The sequence below is a fragment of the Entelurus aequoreus genome, linkage group LG08, assembly GCF_033978785.1.
Source record: "Entelurus aequoreus isolate RoL-2023_Sb linkage group LG08, RoL_Eaeq_v1.1, whole genome shotgun sequence".
NCBI lineage: Eukaryota > Metazoa > Chordata > Actinopteri > Syngnathiformes > Syngnathidae > Entelurus > Entelurus aequoreus.
In genome coordinates this window covers 59242986-59266934 of record NC_084738.1, presented here as the reverse complement: position 1 = coordinate 59266934, position 23949 = coordinate 59242986, and the positions used below count along the sequence as shown (strand labels likewise).

General features: G+C 37.6%; 1 protein-coding gene across 2 annotated transcripts in view; it reads right to left on the bottom strand.

The window, feature by feature from the left end:
* tnpo1 (transportin 1) overlaps positions 1-23949 on the bottom strand; it is a 112869-nt gene that overhangs the window by 40863 nt on the left and 48057 nt on the right. For both annotated transcript variants that reach the window (XR_009827094.1, XM_062056948.1), the window contains exons 11-17: positions 19669-19837; positions 15284-15436; positions 9668-9893; positions 9419-9590; positions 9250-9336; positions 9060-9167; positions 4-162 (exon numbers count right to left, since the gene is read on the bottom strand). Coding sequence is in view for 1 of the 2 variants with exons in the window: in XM_062056948.1 (XP_061912932.1) it covers positions 4-162; positions 9060-9167; positions 9250-9336; positions 9419-9590; positions 9668-9893; positions 15284-15436; positions 19669-19837 (1074 nt within the window). In the remaining variant the exon portion in view is untranslated. The remainder of the gene's footprint in view (positions 1-3; positions 163-9059; positions 9168-9249; positions 9337-9418; positions 9591-9667; positions 9894-15283; positions 15437-19668; positions 19838-23949) is intronic.

Genomic DNA, 23949 nt, shown 5'->3' with positions numbered 1-23949 from the left:
CACCTGCATGCACTGGTACATGAGCGTGAGGATGTTGCTGCGGGCGACAAGCTGCTCAATGGTGCCTCCCAAACCCTCGGCCAGGCCACTGAGGAGATCCAAAGCCACGATCATGAAGTCTTTGTCGGGCACCTCGTACTGGTCTGGCTGGGACTGGTAAAGCTAAGATAGGAAAGGATGGAGAAGGCACTATAAAACACATCCATTTTGCTTATGCAGTTCTCAGTACCGTATTTCCCGGACTATAAGGCGCACTTAAAATCCTTTTTTTCCCTCAAAACTAGACACTGCGCCTTATAACCCGGTGCGCCTAATGTACGGAATAATTCGGGTTTTGCTTACCAACCTCGAAGCCATTTTATTTGGTACATGGTGTAATGATAAGTCTCACCAGATACGTGTAGACAGCAATATGATGGCAATATGACTCAAGTAAACAACACCAACATTTTATATGTTCCATTGAAAATATAGAACATTACACACGGCGCTCAAAATTCTATCAAAATGTTTTAGTACGACTTCGGTAAACTATGAAGCCGCACCGCTTGATGGATTGTCTGCGCAGTAAACATACGAGTATTATTATGGTGTGTGTATAAGGTAAGACATTATCTGGCGTTTTGTTTCGCAATATTATGCAAAAGCAACTTTTCTTACCTTCTGATCTGTATTTGGGATCTGCATAAATCCCGAAAAATTGCGCGCGTCCGCCTATGTAGTCGGTGCAGACACCATGTCGATAAGCTTCTTGTTTTTCTCTATCTGCTTGTTATGTGACATTCATCCTCCGCTGTTGCCATTTCTAATATAAAGTAGTGTAAAGTTCTTACTTATATCTGTCAGTAAACTCGCCATGAAAGCGCTAAAACATACCGGTGTCGTGAGTTTAAATTATTCACCCAAGGAACTTTAGCTATTAGAGAGTTCCGGTTCACGGGACACATTTCCGGCCTGCTTGTTGTTTCCGGATCAGGAGATGCGGCTCCATTATGGATATAAGTAAAGTCTGAATGTCATTAAAACAGTTAGCTCCATCTTTTGACACTTCTTCCACTCCCGTCCTTGCACGCTACACCGCTACAACAAAGATGACGGGGAGAAGACGCTGCCGAAGGTGAGCCACGTAAATAAGACCGCCCACAAAACGGTGCATCCTGAAGAGACTGTCAGAAAGCAGCTCGAAGATTATCTGTAAAACATAATCTATGCAACATTTTGACCAAAGAACCACCATTACATGTTATGTAGACCACAAGGAAGTGTTTTACATTTAGAAAAATATAATATTAATATGACTCCTTTAATGCGCCCTATAATCCGGTGCGCCTTATACATAAAAAAAGCATTCATCAGCAGTGCGCTTTATAATCCCGTGCGCCCTATCGTCCGGAAAATACGGTGCATCCATTTTAGGCTAGTGGCATGGAACTTCGAATTTATTACCTCCGCCAGGAGGTTATGTATTAACAGGGGTGTTTGATTTTTTTGTCTTATAGTTGGTTAGTTAGCAACGTAACTCTAAATAAAAGATATAGTTTGATAAAACTTTCAGAAAATGTCAGACATGGAAAAAGGAACTTTTAAAATGTTCTTGTAATCAGACAATATTTTTGGTACATTAGATGGAATTTTTACCTTAATAAGGTAAAAGTGATTAAAGATAATAAAATATAATAAACAAAGATAATAAACAAGTGATTACAATTGGGGGGCGATCCGGATCATTCCTGCAACAATACCTTAGGTTTAAGGCTCAATTTGTCTGTGTGTGTGTACATGCTGGTGGCCCTGCCTCCACCCGCAGAGACAAGGGGGCGTGAATGACTGACATGAGGGTTCACTCGGTTACTTTTAGCAACGTAGTTTAACAATTTATGAGTGGATTTTGATGAAACTACCCGCTCTGTCATGTTTTTGACGAGTTCTTTCTTTATTTCAGCGATTATCATCCACGTCATTCACACTCCCTTTCTTCCTTCACACGGTTGGAAAACAAAAGTTATGTCAAGCTCTGGCTATAAGCTAACGCTCGCGAGTAAGATCAGATGTTTTGGGTTGAATCTTAAGGGTTTCAGTGTGACATTACCATTCACTCCGCCAAATTTTTGCTTTCAATCTAAAGCATATATAGCACAGAGTCAGCTCATATATATATATACATATATACATACACATATATATATATATATATATATATATACACATATATATATATATACATATATATATATATATATATATATATATATATATAAGTGTATATATATATATATATATATATATATATATATATATATATATATATATATATATATATATATATATATATATATATATATATATATATATATATATATATATATATATATATATATATCCGTTCAAAAGCTTGGGGTCACCCAAACTATTTTGTGGAATAGCCTTCATTTCTCAGAACAAGAATATACTGTCGAGTTTCAGATGAAAGTTCTCTTTTTCTGGCCATTTTGAGCGTTTAATTGACCCCACAAATGTGATGCTCCAGAAACTCAATCTGCTCAAAGGAAGGTCAGTTTTGTAGCATCTGTAACGAGCTAAACTGTTTTCAGATGTGTGAACATGATTGCACAAGGGTTTTCTAATCATCAATTAGCCTTCTGAGCCAATGAGCAAACACATTGTACCATTAGAACACTGGAGTGATAGTTGCTGGAAATGGGCCTCTATACACCTATGTAGATATTGCACCAAAAACCAGACATTTGCAGCTAGAATAGTCATTTACCACATTAGCAATGTATAGAGTGTATTTCTTTAAAGTTAAGACTAGTTTAAAGTTATCTTCATTGAAAAGTACAGTGCTTTTCCTTCAAAAATAAGGACATTTCAATGTGACCCCAAACGTTTGAACGGTAGTATATATATATATATATATATATATATATATATATATATATATATATATATATATATATATATATATATATATATATATATATATATATATATATATATATATAAAGCTTGTAAGATAAGGCCCTCCTATCCTAGGTACCACTGTAGTGTAAATTAGACTTTGACTTTATCTCAATCGAAACAAAAATATTCTACATCTATACCATTTCAACAAGGTAAGTTGTAAAATGAAAAATACATGGTGTGTGTCCGAAAAGGAGCAGGAAGAAGCAAAAGCTTATGATGTCCTGCCCCATCACTCAGATATAATAATCTGATTATTTATCAACAAAATACAAGATTACCTAATTTAACAAAATTAATTTAGAATATATTATAGTATATTTAGTAAATAATTACAGAATACATATATTAATAATATTCATGAATACTCAAAATAAAGACTAATCATTTAATCAAATGTAGTTTTTAATGTTTCCTCATCTTTGTTGCAACTACCAACAATATTATTTTTGTATTTCTTTTTAAATCGGATGATGTTCTTGCTTTGTTTGAGTTCTTCATGCACTTGATTTTGTCACCCCACAAACTGTAATGCACATACTTTGAAGAGATAACGCAAGGCTGTCTTAGATGCAATTCACCCACCCCCTCAAATTATATTTTCCATCTTTGTCTTGGAACACTTTTTGGATATTTGGCGGCAGCTTTATAAATCACTTGTGCAGTTTTGAATTCCACCAGATCAATAAATTTCACTTTATAAAGAGTACATTTGTGTCTTCCCGATAGCCAACATTGTGTAGTATTATTATAATTTTTTTAATTTATTTTTTATGTGCATACCTGTTGTAACGTGCCCTTGTATGTTAGCCCAGACTTCCACACTGTAATTAAAAAATGGCAATAAAAATGTACAATATAGAGTGTGCAAGATGTTTTGTGTTTTCTCGCATTCCAATACTTTTTGCTATTTTAAAACTCAGATATTTTATGTGAGCTTTCCAGCACAACTCGTGATCTACTCCAACAATGTACTCTCAGATTTTATTTCAATTTCTGTGTTATCAAGTTCCAATTTTACACTCATTTGTACTTTCCGGTTTCCAAAACAAAATGAATTTGATTTTGTTCAAGTTTATCGACAATTTATTTTTATCACACCAACGTTTTAATTTAATACTTTTTTTGTTATTACATCCAAAAGCTTCTGCAAGTTCTTCCAAGGGCAAAAATATTTGTTTCGTCAGCAAACATCAATATGCCTTACAAATGCCCATCCATCCATTTTCTACCGCTTATTCCCTTCGGGGTCGCGGGGGCGCTGGAGCCTATCTCAGCTACAATAGGGCGGAAGGCGGGGTACACCCTGGACATGTTACATAATAAAAAGGGGGACCTATTTGTACAAACCGATTTTCTACATAACTTTTTAACCAATGTAAAGCCACCCCTTTGAAAACCAAAGATTTCTCTTTTTATCATCAATATATCATGGTTAATGGTCTCAGAAGCTTTCTTTAAATCAACAAATATACCCACTGCATTTTTTTCGTTATCTACAGAGCTTGTCCTCTACTAGCTCCATTATTACCATGGATGTGGATATTCCTGAAACCATATTGACTGTCCCTTAGCAAGTTGTGTTTTTCAATAAAGTTGCAACCAAAAGTTTTTCAAATACAGTATTTTGGAGAACTGTGAGAGTAAGGATAGAGTTGTTAAAATTGTATACGTCACCGGATTTATATATTGGGATGACTTTGGCTATTTTCATTTTGAGTAGGAATGTACCGGTTCTGAATGATAAATTAAATAATAAATGTGGAAGTTTTATTTTTAAATGGAGTGTCCGATATCTAGTAAATTGAGCCTTGAATTCTAACCATACATTCCTCAATGGTTTCATTCTCCTCAGGCAGCGTACTTTGTATTTATTTTGCCAGCTTTGGTCCTACATTAACAAAAAATGATTGAATTAATCTACCACATCTTTCATAACAGCAGTTTACATATTATTGTTCATAAAAAATCTGGAAACATTTTTGATTGTTGTTTTTTTATTACAAAGCCCAAAATCAGTGAAGTTGGCACGTTGTGTAAATGGTAAATAAAAACAGAATACAATGATTTGCAAATCCTTTTCAACTTATATTCAATTGAATAGACTGCAAAGACAGAATGTGATGCCTGCAACATGTTTCAAAAAAGCTGGCACAAGTGGCAAAAAAGACTGAGAAAGTTGAGGAATGCTCATCAAACACTTATTTGGAACATCTCACAGGTGAACAAGCTAATTGGGAACAGGTGGGTGCCATGACTGGGTATAAAAGCAGCTTCCATGAAATGCTCAGTCATTCACAAACAAGGATGGGGCGAGGGTCACCACTTTGTGAACAAATGGGTGAGCAATTTGTCCAATAGTTTAAGAATAACATTTCTCAACCAGCTATTGCAAGGAATTTAGGGATTTCACCATCCACGCTCCGTAATGTCATCAAAAGGTTCAGAGAATCTGGAGAAATCACTGCGAGTAAGCGGCAAGGCCGAAAACCAACATTGAATGCCTGTGACCTTTGATCCTTCAGGCGGTACTGCATCAAAAAGCGACAGTGTGTAAAGAATATCACCACATGGGCTCAGGAACACTTCAGAAAACCACTGTCAGTAACTACAGTTGGTTTCTACATCTGTAAGTGCAAGTTAAAACTCTTACTATGCAAAGCAAAAACCATTTATCAACAACACCCAGAAACACCACTGGCTTCGCTGGGCCGGAGCTCATCTAAGATGGACTGATGCAAAGTGGAAAAATGTTCTGTGGTCTGACGAGTCCACATTTCAAATTGTTTTTGGAAACTGTGGACGTCGTGTCCTCCGGACCAAAGAGGAAAATAATCATCCAGACTGTTATAGGCGCTAAGTTCAAAAGCCAGCATCTGTGATGGTATAGGGGTGTATTAGTGCCCAAAGGACCCTTAATGCTGAAAGGTACATGCAGGTTTTGGAGCAACGTATGTTGCCATCCAAGCAACGTCTTTTTCATGGACGCCCCTGCTTATTTCAGCAAGACAATGCCAAGCCACGTGTTACATCAGCGTAGCTTTGTAGTACAAGAGTGTGGTTACTAGACTGGCCTGCCTGTAGTCCAGACCAGTCCCCCATTGAAAATGTGTGGCGCATTATGAAGTGTAAAATATGACAACGGAGACCCCCGGACTGTTGAACAACTTAAGCTGTACATCAAGCAAGAATGGGAAAGAATTCCACCTGAAAAGCTTCAAAAATTGGTCTCCTCAGTTCCCAAACGTTTACAGAGTGTTGTTACAAGGAAAGGCCATGTAACACAGTGGTAAAAATGCCCCTAAAAATGTGTTGCTGCCATTAAATTCAAAGTTAATGATTATTTGCAAAAAAAAAAGAAGTTTCTCAGTTCCAACATTAAATATCTTGTCTTTGCAGTCTATTCAATTGAATATAGGGTGAAAAGGATTTGCAAATGATTGTAATCTGATTTTATCTGCAATTTACACAACGTGCCAACTTCACTGGTTTTGGGTTTTGTAATACCATTTAATATATATTCTATATACCTTTAATATTATTTTTATTCTTCTTTTATTCTGCTATAATAATCCCTACTGCATTTTCTCTTAATATTTAGTAGTTTGTTTTTGTATGTCTTGTATTTCTTCTCTGCCGCTTTCTGTTTTTTATGAATTGTCTATATAGCATATTTTTCTTTTTGCAAACTTCTTTTTGCATTCTTCTGGTCATCCATGGATTTTTAAAAATGTTTATTTATTTTCCTATAATGTATAATCAGACATTTTTTATCATACCAAGATATGTATTTTTCTAAAATATTTCATAAGCTTTATCAACATAATCTTGCTCATAGAATTTCCCCCAACTATGGGACATTTTTGTGGGGCCTCAAGGGGTATGAATATGTCTCTGTTGTCCTGCAGGATATTTAGAAATCCTGCATGACAACATTTATCATTCAACTTTAAGGCGTTAATTTCCTGAAAATTCAAGTCGAATTCCAAATTGTATAACGTCTGAAACCTTTCACTTTAGAGCAGGGGTGTCCAAAGTGCTTCCTAATTACGGTCCGCAGCTCATTTTTTACCAGCCATCGGCACATTTTTAAAATACTATTTTAAAAAGACGGAATTAAAGAGCAAACAAGTGTAAAGTAAGGAGAAAATGTTGCAATATTGACTCTGATACCACAAAATTGCTATGGTGGCAATTTTTTTTTACTTTAAAACTGTTCAAAAAAATAATAAAAACTTATAATCAATGGATGGATCTGAAGTTGTTCTAGAGATTTAGGCGCTAAAAGTAAAAATAATATTGATCCAAGACCTATTTTGAAATATTCTATGAGCCTTTTGGATCCTGAGACCTTTAGTCTGATTTTTTTCTTTAAATGTCATTGTTCAAAAAATAATAATGCATCAAAAGTTATGTTGTTATGAATTATTTACATATTTAAGGCTCCAATTACTTCACATTAAAATATTGCACTTTGAAATATGTTTCCTGGGGAAAAATATTTTGCATTTTTTGTGATTTTGCCAGAAAAAACAGAGGTTTCTTTAGGAAAAAAAGGACATGAAACCTAAAAAAAATAAAAACGATATGGCAACAGATAGATCTGAAGTTGTTCTATAGATATTCAAGTGTTGAAAGTGAAACAAAAAAAAACATTTGCCTTATTTTTTAACACTTGAATGACTGAAGCCCTTTTGGGTCGCTGGGACCTTTAACATTCACCAAAATGGAGGGAAGTCCTAGGACTTGCAATACTGGACAATTAATAAAAATTGTATTTCGATTATAGCTTCTAATTATTATGAAAATAAATTTTTTCAAACAAATAATAGGACATGCTAATTGTGGACCTTATGACAATTAAACAAATGAGAAGCGAACGAGTGAAAAAAGATCATGTTTGTCACAATGGTTGCTACTTTTTATTTGACACAGCGCGAGTATTCACATTCAATAATCACTAAATTCAACAAAAAAGTAAGGCATGTGATTTTCACGTTCGCGTAACCGGAGACGGAGTCACATAATTCGCCAACAAAACGGAATCCGTTTAAAAAAGCTAAATAATATCAGGGAAATTGACGCAAATGTGAGTAAAATTTTGTCATTGTGAGGAAAAGGAACATTTGCTTGGGAAAATAACGTGTCCGGTATCGCTCATTTATCCCCCGACACACTCAACCGCCCCGTCCTGAACTCAACAATGTCGAGACAATCACTTGAAAAAGCGACTAAACCACAAAGCTAAAGCTAGCAAGAACAATCCATAAGCACGCATCTGCTTGTGTTGTTGTGAACGACATCATCGACGTAACATCAACGTACAAACAGTGGTCGCTACTTGAGAGGCTCTCTCTTTTTTTCTTCTTCTTTTTAGCAGCCTCAAGTGAGACACCTCTTTACTTTTCAAGCTGAGAACTACAACACAACACACTTCCCTCCTTCACAATAATAGCACCACGCGCCACATCCGGTCTGACTGCGCAAACAAAATAAAGGTTTCAAAAAAGTACCTTGCACAAACATAATGTACTTAAAGCACTTATTGATATATTTACAAAATGATTATGCTTTGACCTAAAATACTGGTCAAAATTGTCCAAATATGTATTGCACCAATAAATGTGAGGATTTTTGCACTTAATTAACAGACATTTTATTCAAATCTGATTTTACACAAAAAGCACACAATGGTGGTAAAATAAGTGAAAAAGTAAAAAAACGGAATCAAAAATATTTAAAACAGGAAAAATTTAATTGTATAATTTTTTTTATTGCTATTGTTATTAAAATGTATTGTTATTGCTATTATTATTTTAACTTGTGGTTTATTTGTTACAAATTTATATCCACGTTATTTTTTTAAAGTATATTTAAAGTTGCATTTTGGTGGCACAATAAATACCGGTACTCAGGTTTTAAAATTTTTGAATAATCGTGCAATTCATCATGATTACAATATCAATCAAAAATATTTGTGCTTCTTATTTTTAGCATTATCATCCAGTCCTACCCGCATGCTCACATTTTTTTAGTGTGCGGCCCACAGTGGAAAACGTTTGGACACCCCTGCACATTCAAAGACTCTGCACACTCACCATGGCCTGAGCGAGAGTCTTCTGGACAAGGTTAACGCAACGCTGGTACACGGGCTCGCAGTAGGGCAGGAAGCCGCTCTGCAGGGCCGTCGCTACTGAGGACAAACACTGAAGAGAGGGAAAAACAGCCAGTTGGACTCTAATGAACCCGCTGACCACATGTGTAATTCTTTTTTTTTTTCCTGCTTACTTCTAATAAAGGGAAGAGGTCTTTGTCTTCATCTTTCAGCTGGTTCCATTTCTGGATGAGCGGAGGCATCAACATCTGGATGTATTCCTGCGAGGAACAATTCATTGGTACAAACTGAAGTCGAGCATTACGACACGACAAGTAGACGCCAAAAAGGGGTGGTACCTACCGGTTTATTTAGATGGTGTCCCACTGAGTCTGCGAGAGTCCCGATGGCGTCGTACAGTATCAGGAGGTTTTTGTGCTGGTATTTGTTGAAAGCGAACACCAGCGTGTCCAGGATGAACGCCAGGTAGGGCACAAGTTCAGTACAAGCCTCCTCCTCCAAGGTGGCAAAGGCACTGTCATGGGGATAAAGGACCTCGACATTAAGGAGGGTGTGGGGGGGGATATCTAAATTTATCAGATTGTGTCTCACCTGCAAGCGGCTTCCTGCACACGCTTGTTGCTGTCCAGGATGCGCTTGAGAAGCTCGGTCATGAGCGGCTTCAGGTAGACGTCGGGTGGCTGGCTGACGACCCAGTGGGCGTAGCGGCTCAGCGTCCAGCAGGTGATGGAGCGCACCAGGGCTTTCTTGTCTGACAGACACTGGACGAGGTGGGGAATCAGCTCGGGCAGGTACGGGATCATTCCCTGCATGCATCCTGGACACAAAGTGGACAAGTTCATTATTATAGCATCATTTGTTTGTGTGCAGAATAAATTACCAACACTTTGGTGGCAGATCCAGGATATTTGTATTTATCATCCACACATCGCAAGGCATGGCAGTAGTCAACCACTGTGTACTGCACAATATCCCCACCCATTTGTTTACAGCAGAAAAGTGACCACCCTTTGACGAAAATATAGGGAAACATTTTTTTATTTTATTAGCATTAAGTGCCTCACAAACCCAAAAAGAAAAGTTTGAAAACCAAGACTACATTTTCTGCAATTGAGTGCATTTCTACACTATATTTTACCTTGAGATTTATTCTCATCTACCAGCCTTTTTGTCACTTACATGTCCCATGTAATGTACCACAGACATTTTTGTATTTTTTTTAGTGGATACTTTACTAACATTATTATCATTAAAAATGTAATGTAAAATTCCATAACATGCGTGCAAGAAACTCAGATGTTTTGCATTTGGCAACTCTATCCTCTAGCCACGCCCCCGCGGGTAATATGCCTCTGTTTACAATCCATCCATCCATCCATCCATTTTCTACAGCTTATTCCCTTCGGGGTCGCGGGGGGGGCTGGAGCCTATCTCAGCTACAATCGGGCGGAAGGCGGGGTACACCCTGGACAAGTCGCCACCTCATCGCAGGGCCAACACAGATAGACAGACAACATTCACACTCACATTCACACACTAGGGCCAATTTAGTGTTGCCAATCAACCTATCCCCAGGTGCATGTCTTTGGAGGTGGGAGGAAGCCGGAGTACCCGGAGGGAACCCACGCAGTCACGGAGAGAACATGCAAACTCCACACAGAAAGATCCCGAGGCCGGGATTGAACTCACGACTACTCAGGACCTTAGTATTGTGAGGCAGACGCACTAACCCCTCTGCCACCGTGCTGCCTGTTTACAATCCTTCACGTCAAAAACATGCCTTCTTGCTGGCTACTAATAAATGCTCTAGAACAGGGGTGTCAAACTCATTTTAGTACAGGGGCCGCATGGAGGAAAATCTGTGCACACAAGGGCATTTACTTAAAATCATGGCATTAAAACTAAAAAATAAAGACAACTTTAGATTTGTTTTATTTGTCTTACTTTAACCAAAAATAGAACAAACACATTCTGAAAATATTACAATAAAAATATAGAAAAAAATACCGGCATCCATAAAGATTAGATCCATGAAGAAAAGAAGAAAGTGAATGAATGTTTATAGCTGAATAAATTTACATATGCATAAAAATGTGTTTTCTTTTTTAATGAATTAAGTAACGTTTATGACAGGGGTCACCAACGTGGTGCCCGCGGGCACCAGGTCGCCCGTAAGGACCAGATGAGTCGCCCGCGGGCCTGTTCTAAAAAAAAAAAAAAAAAAAAAAAAAAAAAAAAAAAATTAAAAAATTTTTTTTTTTTTTTTTTTTTTTTTTTAAATTAAATCTACATAGAAAAAACACAAGATACACTTTCAATCAGTGCATCAACCCAAACAACCTCCCCCATGCACACTCATCCACACCCACTCACACAAAAGGGGTTATTTCTTTCTGCTACCAATATTCTCGTTCCCACAACATAGACAACACATCTGCAAGGGACACAGTCCCTGAAGCACACATGATTGTATAGGCTGCTGGTCCACTAACATTTTCATTAATTACTATTTTTTATGTATTTATTTTTATATTGTTTTACTTTCTTTTTTATCCAAGAAAATGTTTTTTTTTTATTTATCTTGTTTTATTTTATTTTTTAAAAAAGGGCCTTATCTTCAACAGACCAGGTTGTCAATGAAATTAGATTTGTTTAAAGGGTTTTTTAAACCAGGCCCAGTCCAGATAATGTCCAAGTCGGACTCAGCAACACACACCTTCATTCATGTACACAGAAAAAAATTAGGGAACACAACAGATTGCATATAATTTATAAACAAAATTACATTTTCAAAATAAGCATTTATGTACAGTCCAGATTATGTCCAGGTCACTCAAATTAGGGAACACAACAACAGATATCATATAATCTATAAACATAATTATACTTTCAAAATAAGCCTTTGAGGACTTCTCATCTTTTTTTTTAATGTTTTTTGGCATCATTATTGTTTTCAACCATGTAACTTTCTAAAGTTAGAAAATACTGAATAAATGTTTTAAAGAAAGTAATACTAAGTGAATATCTGTTTTTGGCCTTAAAAATAAACATTTTACAGAGTACTATAATTAAATTGACTAAATCATGATTGTCAATGAACTCTCCTAAAATAACAGAAACCACATCAAGCTTCATAAACAAACCAATCCTTAAACACATTTTTTCAACTTCCACCCAAAACAAAGACACAATATGACAATACCAAAACAAATGCAGGGTGGATTCAGGCTCCTGACAACAAAATCGGCAATCATCTGACTCTGTCATATTCCATAATTTTAACATTTTCCCTGTGGGTAAGAAGTTATAAATAATTTTAATTTGAAAATAACGATTTTGCACATCGATAGTGGTTTTATAGATTAGTTTGAATATGGCATCCCATGGCAACAGGCAGTCAAAAAAGTCCTCCCATTTTCCATTTGTGTTGTATGAGGCAGCCTTCAAAGATTTCTTTATTAAATAAAAATTATATATTTTTCTATTTATTTTAATTCCTTTTTGCCCACTAGAATTTCTTATTAGAGGTTTACAAACTAATAATTTACTAGTTCCATAATTAATTATTTGTTTCCATCTTTTCCCAATTACTCCAGTTAGTTGATAAAATGAAAAGCTTGAGCAAGCATCACCATACATAGCTCTAAATTCATCATACTTCATAATTTTACCATTCTCATTGATAATATCATTGACAAAAATGATTCCTCTTTCAAACATATTTTTCCAAAAGAAAGGCTTTCCATCTATTACAATATTAGAGTTCATCCATATTAACTGCTGCAAAATATCCTCTCTTTTTTCTGGCACATAAAATTGAAAACACCACTATGAGTGGATTGTTTCCTTTATGAACCCCGCCATGTTTCCCAGCAGACTCTCTGGAGGGGATCACTTGTAAAAAAGGATACAATTTCTTTTGATACAGTACATGTTTTTTGTCCAACAGGACATTTGTGTACCACTCAATGTTTAAATACATCTTTGGAACAATTGATGCTTTTAAAGACAGACACATAGCTTCAAGGTTGAGAAGTTTCAGGCCCCCATATTCATACTCTTTGTACAAAACCTTTCTTTTAATCTTTTCTGGTTTGCTGTTCCAGACAAAATCGAAGACCCTCCGCTCATAAATCTTAAAAAAGTTTTGTGATGGAGCTGGTAATGACAAAAACTAATAAATAAATTGAGGAATAATTAACGAGTTGGCAATAGACATTTTACCATACAAGGTTAGGGATTTCCCTTTCCATAATTGCATAATTTTGTCCAGCTTTCTTAGTCGATTATCATAATTTACTGAGCCTAGATCTTCCAGATTTTCTGGGACAACAACACCAAGTATGTTAACTGGTCCATCTGTCCACAAAACAGGCACTTTGCATTCCATTCGAAAGGACGTTCCCTTTAGATTTCCGATCCTTAACATTTTACATTTATCATAATTACGCTTAAGGCCAGATTGCTGTGAAAATATGTCCAAAAGATTAAGAAGGTTCCCCAAACAATGAGGAAAAATCTTATCTTTGTGAATCAGCCTTTTCTGACATGAACTTCATCAAGAACAAACACAGAACACGCCTCACTGATGCACATCTGCAAGACTCACTCAGAGTTGCAGTGTCAAGTTACACACCAGAGTACAACACACTAGTTAACAGCATGCAATGCCAGGCTTCCCACTAACTGACAAAGAAACAGATAACAGATTTGGTGTCCAGTTCAAAGTGTGACATGATTTAAACATTTGAGAGTTTACTTTTGTATTTTACATGAGTTATTATTTGTACAAACATGGTGCAAAGTAATTCATGATTTGTTAAAAAATGTTAGTGGCTAGCTAGTTAAAATGGGATATTGTGATTTCACAAGACTGTCTTAGAAGTGATCATTTGAAAATGTTCAATTTGAAAAATGTGCACTTAGAGAAAATATAAAAATAAATTGTTGCATATTGATATTTATCTGTTTCTATATATATTTATTGTGAGAAATCATTAAGATGATCAGTGTTTCCACAAAGATAAAAATCATTAATTATTAATAATAACAGAGTTAAAGGTAAAATGAGCAAATTGGCTACTTCCGGCAATTTATTTAAGTGTGTATCTAACTGGTAGCCCTTCGCATTAATCAGTACCCAAGAAGTAGCCCTTGGTTTCAAAAAGGTTGGTGACCCCTGGTTTATGACAACCTTTTTCCAAAACACAATATAGAATGTGAGATATAACAGGATAATGCATACATTTACAATTTTTTTGAAAACAGTTACAAAAAAGTGGGACCCCAAAAATTTACTATGGGACCCCATTTTTATGACTTGATGGGGTCCCTGATGGAGTATTGGTGCGTGCAAAACAGCAGCAGGCGGCTGTGGCCTGTGGGCCGGTTCTAATACTAATCAAATATCATCCTGGGGGCCATAGATAATAAATAATTGACTTTGACACCCCTGCTCTAGAACTACAACTGATTCGGAACTAACAGTGTTCGGATCGTAATCATCCAAATATGATTAGCGGCAAACTAGACAGCCGTCAACGTTGTGGCTCGGAGAGCGAACTGAGGCGACAACAAGTAAGCTAGCTAGATGGTTAACTCACTAGCAAGCTTGTTTCGGTGCTCCTGATCATCTCCCCGTCCTGCAGCGTTTAGGCAAGAGGAACAGCAAGCACCTGCGGCTGAGGCGAGCGTTCAACACAGTTTTATTGGATTGTATTTTTATTATTTCATTTAATTAAAAAAACACGTAAGTGATATTTTGACGCAAAAATGAATGTTTAAAAACGTGGATTTACGTGTTTTCGCAAAGATTTCCTATACGCGGCATAGCTCGGTTTGTAGAGAGGCTGTGCCAGCAACTTGAGGGTTCCAGGTTCGATTCCCGCTTACGCCATCCTAGTCACTGCCGTTGTGTCCTTGGGCAAGACACTTTACCCACCTGCTCCCAGTGCCACCCACACTGGTTTAAATGGAACTTAGATATTGGGTTTCACTATGTAAAGCGCTTTGAGTCACTACAGAAAAGCGCTATATAAAAATAAATTCACTTCACTTCACTATGGGGTCAGGGTCAATAAAGCCAACTTTTTGATAACAAGTTGCAAGTGCTTCCACAGGGAAGACTGAACAGGAGTGGTTCCAGCGTGGATCCCTGTGGGATGCCACAGTGCATTCACTATCGATCTGGAAAAAACTGTACTGTACCTTCAGCAATGGCGCCCAACACGAGGATCCCGGACTCTTTCACCACCCACTCGGGATGGAAGAGCAGCTCCTTGAGGAGCGGCAGAAGGTGCAGCAACAGGTCGTCCCTGAACACGTTGGCCAGCAGGTCCAGCGCCGCCGCTGAGCATTTACCTAACAAAACAATAAATATAAATAGCAGGGTTTCCCCTAAGCTGCCAAGATACCTGTGGTGTGTGGTCACAATGACATCATCGAGTAATTTGCTATGATGATATGATTTTCTTAAAAAAGGCTCAAAAAATGTATACCGATACATAAATCTAAAACAAATCTGTTATTAAATAACATGTATATTTTTATCGTTTTGTCATATTTTTTAAAAAATTCTGCTTTTTGTACAAGGTACTTTGTTGAGATATTTTCAAGTGTTTACAGACTTTTAAGGACTTTTTTTTCCAATTAAAAATAACCAGCAAAAAGATTGAGCATCTTCTTCTGGTGTTATTATATAATGTACTCGTGTTTAGAGACTCGACTTCTGTCCCTCGATGTCCCTGACGAAAGAGGCTAGCTGCGAGTATGACGTCACACTTGCTTGGCGCTTTCTCTTCTTAAAAGCCGCCACTGTCCTCTTAATATTTGCACATTTTGTAGATAGCTGTCCACGGGTATATCTGTAATATATATAAAAATCACGTCCACATCACAGACATGCTGACAACACTCCAGAAAATGGCGCACATTTTTGTTTACATCCAGTTTCAGTACCACAGTTTTCGGTAGAGATGTCCGATAATATCGGACTGCCGATATTATCGGCCGATAAATGCTTTAAAATGTAATATCATAAATTATCGGTATCTGTTTCAAAATTATCGGTTTCGAAAAGTAAAAATTATGACTTTTTAAAACGCCGCTGTGTAGACGGACGTAGGGAGAAGTACAGAGCGCCAATAAACCTTAAAGGCACTGCCTTTGCGTGCCGGCCCAATCACATAATATCTACGGCTTTTCACACACACAAGTGAATGCAAGGCATACTTGGTCAACAGCCATACAGGTCACACTGAGGGTAGCCGTATAAACAACTTTAACACTGTTACAAATATGCGCCACACTGTGAACCCACACCAAACAAGAATGACAAACACATTTCGGGAGAACATCCGCACCGTAACACAACATAAACACAACAGAACAAATACCCAGAACCCCTTGCAGCACTAACTCTTCCGGGACGCTACAATATGCTTTTGGAACAGAACTTGGCATTGATCCACCCCATCGTGAGAGCATTCGACGGTGGGTTAAACAGATTAAAAATATGTTTTTTCAACAAGGAGGAGCACCACCCCTTTGGCATCTCAAGTTCGAACTTATCTGATGGAAAGCGTGCCTCAGCGGTGGATTGATAGAAGAAGTGCTAAAGACCTCGCTCACTGCGCTTGGCCTGCCAGATCTCTGGACCTAACTGTGTGTGACTTTTTTCTGTGGGTGTATGTTAAAAGACAAAGTTTATGTTCCTCCCTTGCCAGCAAATATCGATGACAGGAAAGATCGAATAACAGCAGCAATCAACACGACGGATCGCGACATCCTGCGGCGCATTTGGGAGGAATTCTTATATCGTCTTGATGTTGTCCGTGCTGCAGGTGGTGGCCATATTGAGCACTTGTAAAGCATGAAATAAATACTCAAAGTTGTGTACAACACATGTGTTCAAGCTTGGTTTTCCATTTCTCATTTTTGAAATATCGAGTGATCATTTTGCCGTATTCTTTTTGAATCACCCTGTATATCAATTTATACTGTAACGACAAACGGAAGTGTGGACTCAAAAGACGAAAGTGTTTGCATGGGAGGTAAAACCTGTTGGAATTGTGCCGTTTGTTATCATAAGATTGGTAATAAATAATATAAACAGCATCAGACTTTGGGTGATTTTGTCAGGGGGTACAATTTATTATAATACCGTATTTTTTGGTCTATAAGGCACACTTAAAATCCTTTCATTTCCTCAAAAATCGCCTTATAACCCGGTGTGCTTAATGTACGGAATAATTCTGGTTGTGCTTACCGACCTCGAAGCATTTTATTTGGTACATGGTGTAATATGTGTGACCAGTAGATGGTAGTCACACATAAAAGATACGTGTAGACTGCAATATGACGCCAGTAAACAACACCAAAAATGTAAATGTTCCATTGAAAATAAAGAACATTACACACGGCACTCAAAAATCTGTCAAAATGTTTTAGTATGACTTTGAAGCCGCACACTGCAAAAACTGAAATCTAAGTAAGATTAAATATCTCAAATAAGGGTGATATTTGCTTATTTTCTGTCTAATAAGATATTTCTTCTCACTAAGCAGATTTTATGTTAGATTTTTTTACTTGTTTTAAGGGTTTTGGTCCTAAATGATCTCAGTAAGATATTACAGCTTGTTGCTGAGATTTTATGACCTATATTGAGTAAAAACATGTTTGAAACTAGAATATCAAGTGTGTCATCAACACTCACAAGTATAAAACTACTTTTTTAAAGTAATAATTTCTTATTTCAAGCATGGAAAAAAAAATCATGACTTTGACACAATTGTGTCTCATAATTAAAACAGATGACAGCCAAATGGACTTTGCTGTTTTATTTTCAATGAAACAATAGAAAATACGTACTCCTATAGTAGTACAGTTGGCACAGTTGATATTTAACATGTGACATTTCTAACAATTTTGAACAGAAATAGTTCATGCACATTCAGATAAATTCTTCAAAATTACAATTAAAAAAAATTTGGCCGGGGTCCAGGCTGTATATATGCGCACTAATAGACTGAAAGAGCACTAATAGACTGAAAATGCACGCACTTTGCGCGATGATGTCATGTTATCAATGGAAAAATGCATTTTTAGACCATATGATTTGCCTGAGCGGCTAGGAAACACCGAGAGTAACAAGCGGTTGCTTTGTTGCCTTTCCATTAAGAACAATAAATTAGTTTTTAGTATAAGTTTGCTGGTTTCAAGAAATGTAATGCTGAGCGCATATCATTATGTCAAGATAATGGCACTAGCATTTACTTAATTAAAGAATATTTTTCAACATATTGAGCAAAAAGATCTCTTTTTTTTTCTACCAAGAAAAGTGCACTTGTTATTAGTGAGAATATACTTATTTTAAGGTATTGTTGGGTTCATTGAAGTTAGCTAATTTTACTTGTTTTGGAAAGTCTTGACAAGCCAAATTTTCTTGTTCCATTGGCAGATAATTTTGCTTAGTTCAAATAAAATACCCCTCATTTTTGTATTTTTTTTTCTTGTTTTTGAACACTGACTTTTTGCAGTGCACCGCTTGATGGATTGTCGGTCCATTATGGCTACCATAGTGTGTATAAGGACCGCAAAATGGCACCCACTAGCAGACATTATCTGGCGTTTTGTTTCACAATATTATGCAAAACCAACTTTTTTTATCTTCTGGTACCTGCTGATGTTTATTTGAGATATGTATAAGTCCTGAAAATTTGCGCACGTCCGCCACTGTAGTCTGTGCCTATTCCGTAGTTGCTAAGCTTGTTCTTTTTCCTCTATCTTATTGTCATGGGGCATTCACTCTCTGCTGTTGCCATTTCTAATATAAAGTAGCGAAAGTTGTAACTTATATCTCATTTTGCTATGGAAGCGCTAAAAACTACCAGTGTAGTGGGTTTACATTATTCTCCCATGGAACTTTAGTTATTAGAGAGTTCCGGTAAAACTGTTTTTCACGGGACACCTTCCCGCCGTTGTTGCACTAGTGAGCCACGGATGAGGAGATGCTGCTCCGTTGTGGATTGAAGTAAAGTCTGCATGTCATTAAAACAGTTAGCTCCATCTTTTGACACTTTTTCCACTCCCGTCCTTGCACGCTACACCGCTACAACAAAGATGACGGGGAGAAGACGCTGCCGAAGGTGAGCCACGTAAATAAAACCGCCCACAAAACGGCGCATCCTGAAGCGACTTGTAGATGATCTGTAAAACATAATCTATGCAACATTTTGACCAAAGAACCACCATTACATGTTATGTAGACCACAAGGAAAAGTTTTTAATTTAGAAAAAAATCATAATGTGACCCCTTTAATGCGCCTTATAATCCGGTGCGCCTTTTGTATGAAAAAAGACCTGAATAGACCCGCTCATCGGCAGTGCGCCTTATAGTCTGGTGTGCCCTAGGGTCCAGAAAATACGATACTTAATTTCGTGTGCAAGCAAAAAAAAACAAAAAAAACTTATTTTCAAGGTGTGGCGGCTGTAAAAATGTTGTGGGCGGCGCACCACATTCAATAACATTGAGGGGAAACTCTGAATAGATATGTGGGCAGTGGATGCCATTTGTACCAAAACAAGCAACTTACGCAGGTTCCAATCCGAGATGGTATCGTCATCGTCCAGCTCGTCGTCGTCGTCATCTTCATCCTCGATCCCATCGCCCTCGTGCTGCTGGGCGACGGTGCGGGAGCGGTGGAAGCGCGGCCGGATGTCTTGCTCATTGTCGGGAATGGCCTCATCCTCCTCGATGTCACCCTTATGACGAACAGAGAAAGCACATCCGAGTCCATAAGCCCTGTTTCAGTTTGAGACCAGGAAAAAAGCCTCGAGCAACAATAGTACTCCTTGAACGGCTGCCATAGTCTTCCGAACTTGTCGACAGACCAGGGCAACGCTCAAACCAATCAGCAGATAACCTGTGATCACAGTTCCAAATAGATAGATATCGTAAATGTCTTCAACGGAAACACCCGCCAGGCACATTACTCTCCACTTCTCCCAAGAGGCCCTCACATATCCAGCAGGAAACGTCCTGTCAGGACAGGCAGGTTCCCCCCAACCTGAGCTTCTCATTGAGAAGATCTTGTCAACTGAGTTGAGACGAGTTGATCAATTCCATGTTTTAAATTTCAGAGAACAGTGCAAAAGAGAGGCTCTTAAAAAAATAAGACGAGACGAAAAAGCAAAGCAAGAGAGATATACTGCAAAAAGTCAGTGTTCAAAAACAAGAAAACAAAATACAGAAATTAGGGGCATTTTACTTGAACTAAGCAAAATTATCTGCCAATAGAACAAGAAAATGTGGCTTGTCAAGACTTTCCAAAACAAGTAAAATCAGCTAACCTCAATGAACCCAAAAATACCTTAAAATAAGTATATTCTCACTAATAACAAGTGCACTTTTCTTGGTAGAAAAAAGAGACCTTTTTGCTCAATATGTTGAAAAATATTCTTAAATTAAGTAAACGCTAGTGCCATTATCTTGACATAATGATATGCGCTCTGCATTACATTTCTTGACACCAGCAAACTTATACTAAAAACTAGTTTATTGTTCTTAATGGAAGGCAACAAGGCAACCGCTTGTTACTCTCGGGGTTTCCTAGCCGTTCAGACAAATCATAGTCTAAAAATGCATTTTAAATAAATAAATGATAAATGGGTTGTACTTGTATAGCGCTTTTCTACCTTCAAGGTACTCAAAGCGCTTTCACAGTATTTCCACATTTACCCATTCACACACACATTCACACACTGATGGCGGGAGCTGCCATGCAAGGCGCTAACCAGCAGCCATCAGAGGCAAAGGCTGAAGTGTCTTGCCCAAGGACACAACGGACGTGACTAGGAAGGTAGAAGGTGGGAATTGAACCCCAGTAACCAGCAACACTCCGATTGCTGGCACAGCCACTCTACCAACTTCGCCATTTTCCCATGCATAACATGACATCATCGCGCCAAGTGCATGCTGTTTCAGTCAATTAGTGCGCATATATACAGCCCGGGCCCCGGCCAAAAATCTTTTTATTGTAATTTTGAATAATTCATCTGAATGTGCATGATCTATTTCTGTTAAAATTGTTTGAAATGTCACATGTTAAATGTTTAAATATTAACTGTCAGTTTGCTGTGCCAACTGTACTACTATATGAGTACCGTATTTTCCGCACTATAAGGCGCACCTAAAAACCTCAAATTTTCTCAAAAGCTGACAGTGCGCCTTATAATCCGGTGCGCCTTATAATCCGGTGCTCCTTATATATGGTCCAATATTGAGCCACAACGGGTCTCGCAACTACGGGATGCATAACGTAACCCCAGCCTCTACTGTAGAGTCTATTCTATGCGCCTTATAATGCGGTGCGCCTTATAATGTGGTGCGCCTTATATATGAACAAAGTTTTAAAATAGGCCATTTATTGAAGGTGCGCCTTATAATCCGGTGCGCTTTATAGTGCGGAAAATACGGTATGTTTTTTCTATTGTTTCATTGAAAATAAAACAGCAAAGTCCATTTGGCTGTCATCTGTTTTAAAGGCCTACTGAAATGATTTTTTTTTATTGAAACGGGGATAGCAAATCCATTCTATGTGTCATACTTGATCATTTCGCGATATTGCCACATTTTTGCTGAAAGGATTTAGTAAAGAACATAGATGATAAAGTTTGCAACTTTTGGTCGCTGATAAAAAAGCCTTGCCTGTACCGGAAGTACCGTGACGTCACAAGTTGAAAGGCTCCTCACATTTCCCCATTGTTTTCAATGCAGCTAGAGCGTTTCGGACCGAGAAAGCGACGATTACCCCATTAATTTGAGCCAGGGTGAAAGATTTGTGGATGAGGAACGTGAGAGTGAACGACTAGAGTGCAGTGCAGGACGCATCTTTTTTCGCTCTGACCGTAACTTAGGTACAAGCTGGCTCATTGGATTCCACACTCTATCCTTTTTTATTGTGGATCACGGATTTGTATTTTAAACCACCTCGGATACTATATCCTCTTGAAAATGAGAGTCGAGAACGCGAAATGGACATTCACAGTGACTTTTATCTTTTATCTCCACAACAATACATCGGCGAAGCACTTTAGCTACGGAGCTAACGTGATAGCATCGTGCTTAAGTGCTTAATGCAGATAGAAACAAAAGAAATAAACCCCTGACTGGAAGGATAGACAGAAAATCAACAATACTATTAAACCATGGACATGTAAATACACGGTTAATGCTTTCCAGCTTGGCGAAGCTTAACAATGCTGTTGCTAACAACGCCATTGAAGCTAACTTAGCAACGGGACCTCACAGAGCTATGATAAAAACATTAGAGCTCCTCCTACGCCAGCCAGCCCTCATCTGCTCATCAACACCCGTGCTCACCTGCGTTCCAGCGATCGACGGAAGGACGAATGACTTCACCCGATCATCCGTACGGTCGGCGGCTAGCGTCGGATAGCGCGTCTGCTATCCAAGTCAAAGTCCTCCTGGTTGTGTTGCTACAGCCAGCCGCTAATACACCGATCCCACCTACAACTTTCTTCTTTGCAGTCTCGATTGTTCATTAAACAAATTGCAAAAGATTCACCAACACAGATGTCCAGAATACTGTGGAATTTTGAGATGAAAACAGAGCTTTTTTGTATTGGATTCAATGGTGTCCGAATACTTCCGTTTAACTATTGACGTCACGCGCATACGTCATCATACATAAACGTTTTCAACCGGAAGTTTAGCGGGAAATTTAAAATTGCACTTTATAAGTTAACCCGGCCGTATTGGCATGTGTTGCAATGTTAAGATTTCATCATTGATATATAAACTATCAGACTGCGTGGTCGGTAGTAGTGGGTTTCAGTAGGCCTTTAATTATGAGACACAATTGTGTCAAAATCATGATTTTTTTTTTCATGCTTAAAATAAGAAATTATTACCTTGAAAAAGCAGTTTTATACTTGTGAGTGTTGATGACACAGCTTTGCAACACTTGATATTCTAGTTTCAAGCATGTTTTACTCAATATAGGTCAGGGGTGGGCAATTAATTTTCACCGGGGGCCGCATAAGCAACCTGAGCACTGCTGGAGGGCCACACGACAATATTTCAATTAAATTTTGCTCAATATTATTTTTGATATACCGTAAGATAAATAATAATGATGATAATAATAATAATAATTAATAATAATAATAATAATTTAATTTAACCTCACTTAACTTTATACAAAAGCAGATTGCTTTTGATGGTCACTTTATCCTGCATTGTCCAACATTTTTCCCCATCAGATTTGGACAACCATCTGTTGTTAAAAATAGTTTTTAATCATATTTATTTTATATTGTTTTTTATATTGGTTTTATATGTAATTGTTTTTTCTTTTGATTCAGTCATTGGTGGAGCTAAGGATAATATTTGAATATTGTTTTTAATATTGTTGTGCAGCACTTTGGAAACATTTTGTTGTTTAAATGTGCTATATAAATAAAGTGGATTGGATTGGATTGTCACACCTGCCAGCTTGTCCCATTTCAGTCCTAACATGTCCAAACACGCATTTACCTATGTGAACAAGTCATTACCTGTGGTTGTCTCTTTAATTGACTGCATGGCTGCCACCTACTCCGTGATTTGAAAGTCTGCAGTTATCCCACGTAAGAAGAAGAGCAGCTGGAGGTGTCACGTACATCACAGATCTCATCCAAAGTTAGCGAAAAACAGTCCTTGTCTCCGGGCATACAGCGCAACAGAGTCCAATAAGCACTCCTTAATAAACTCTCCGTCAGAAAACGCCTTACTTTTTCTGGCGCTTTTGTGAGAAATGACGAAACTTGTCCTGACGGCTGCATCTCTGGGGGTGTGAAATATGGCACAAAGT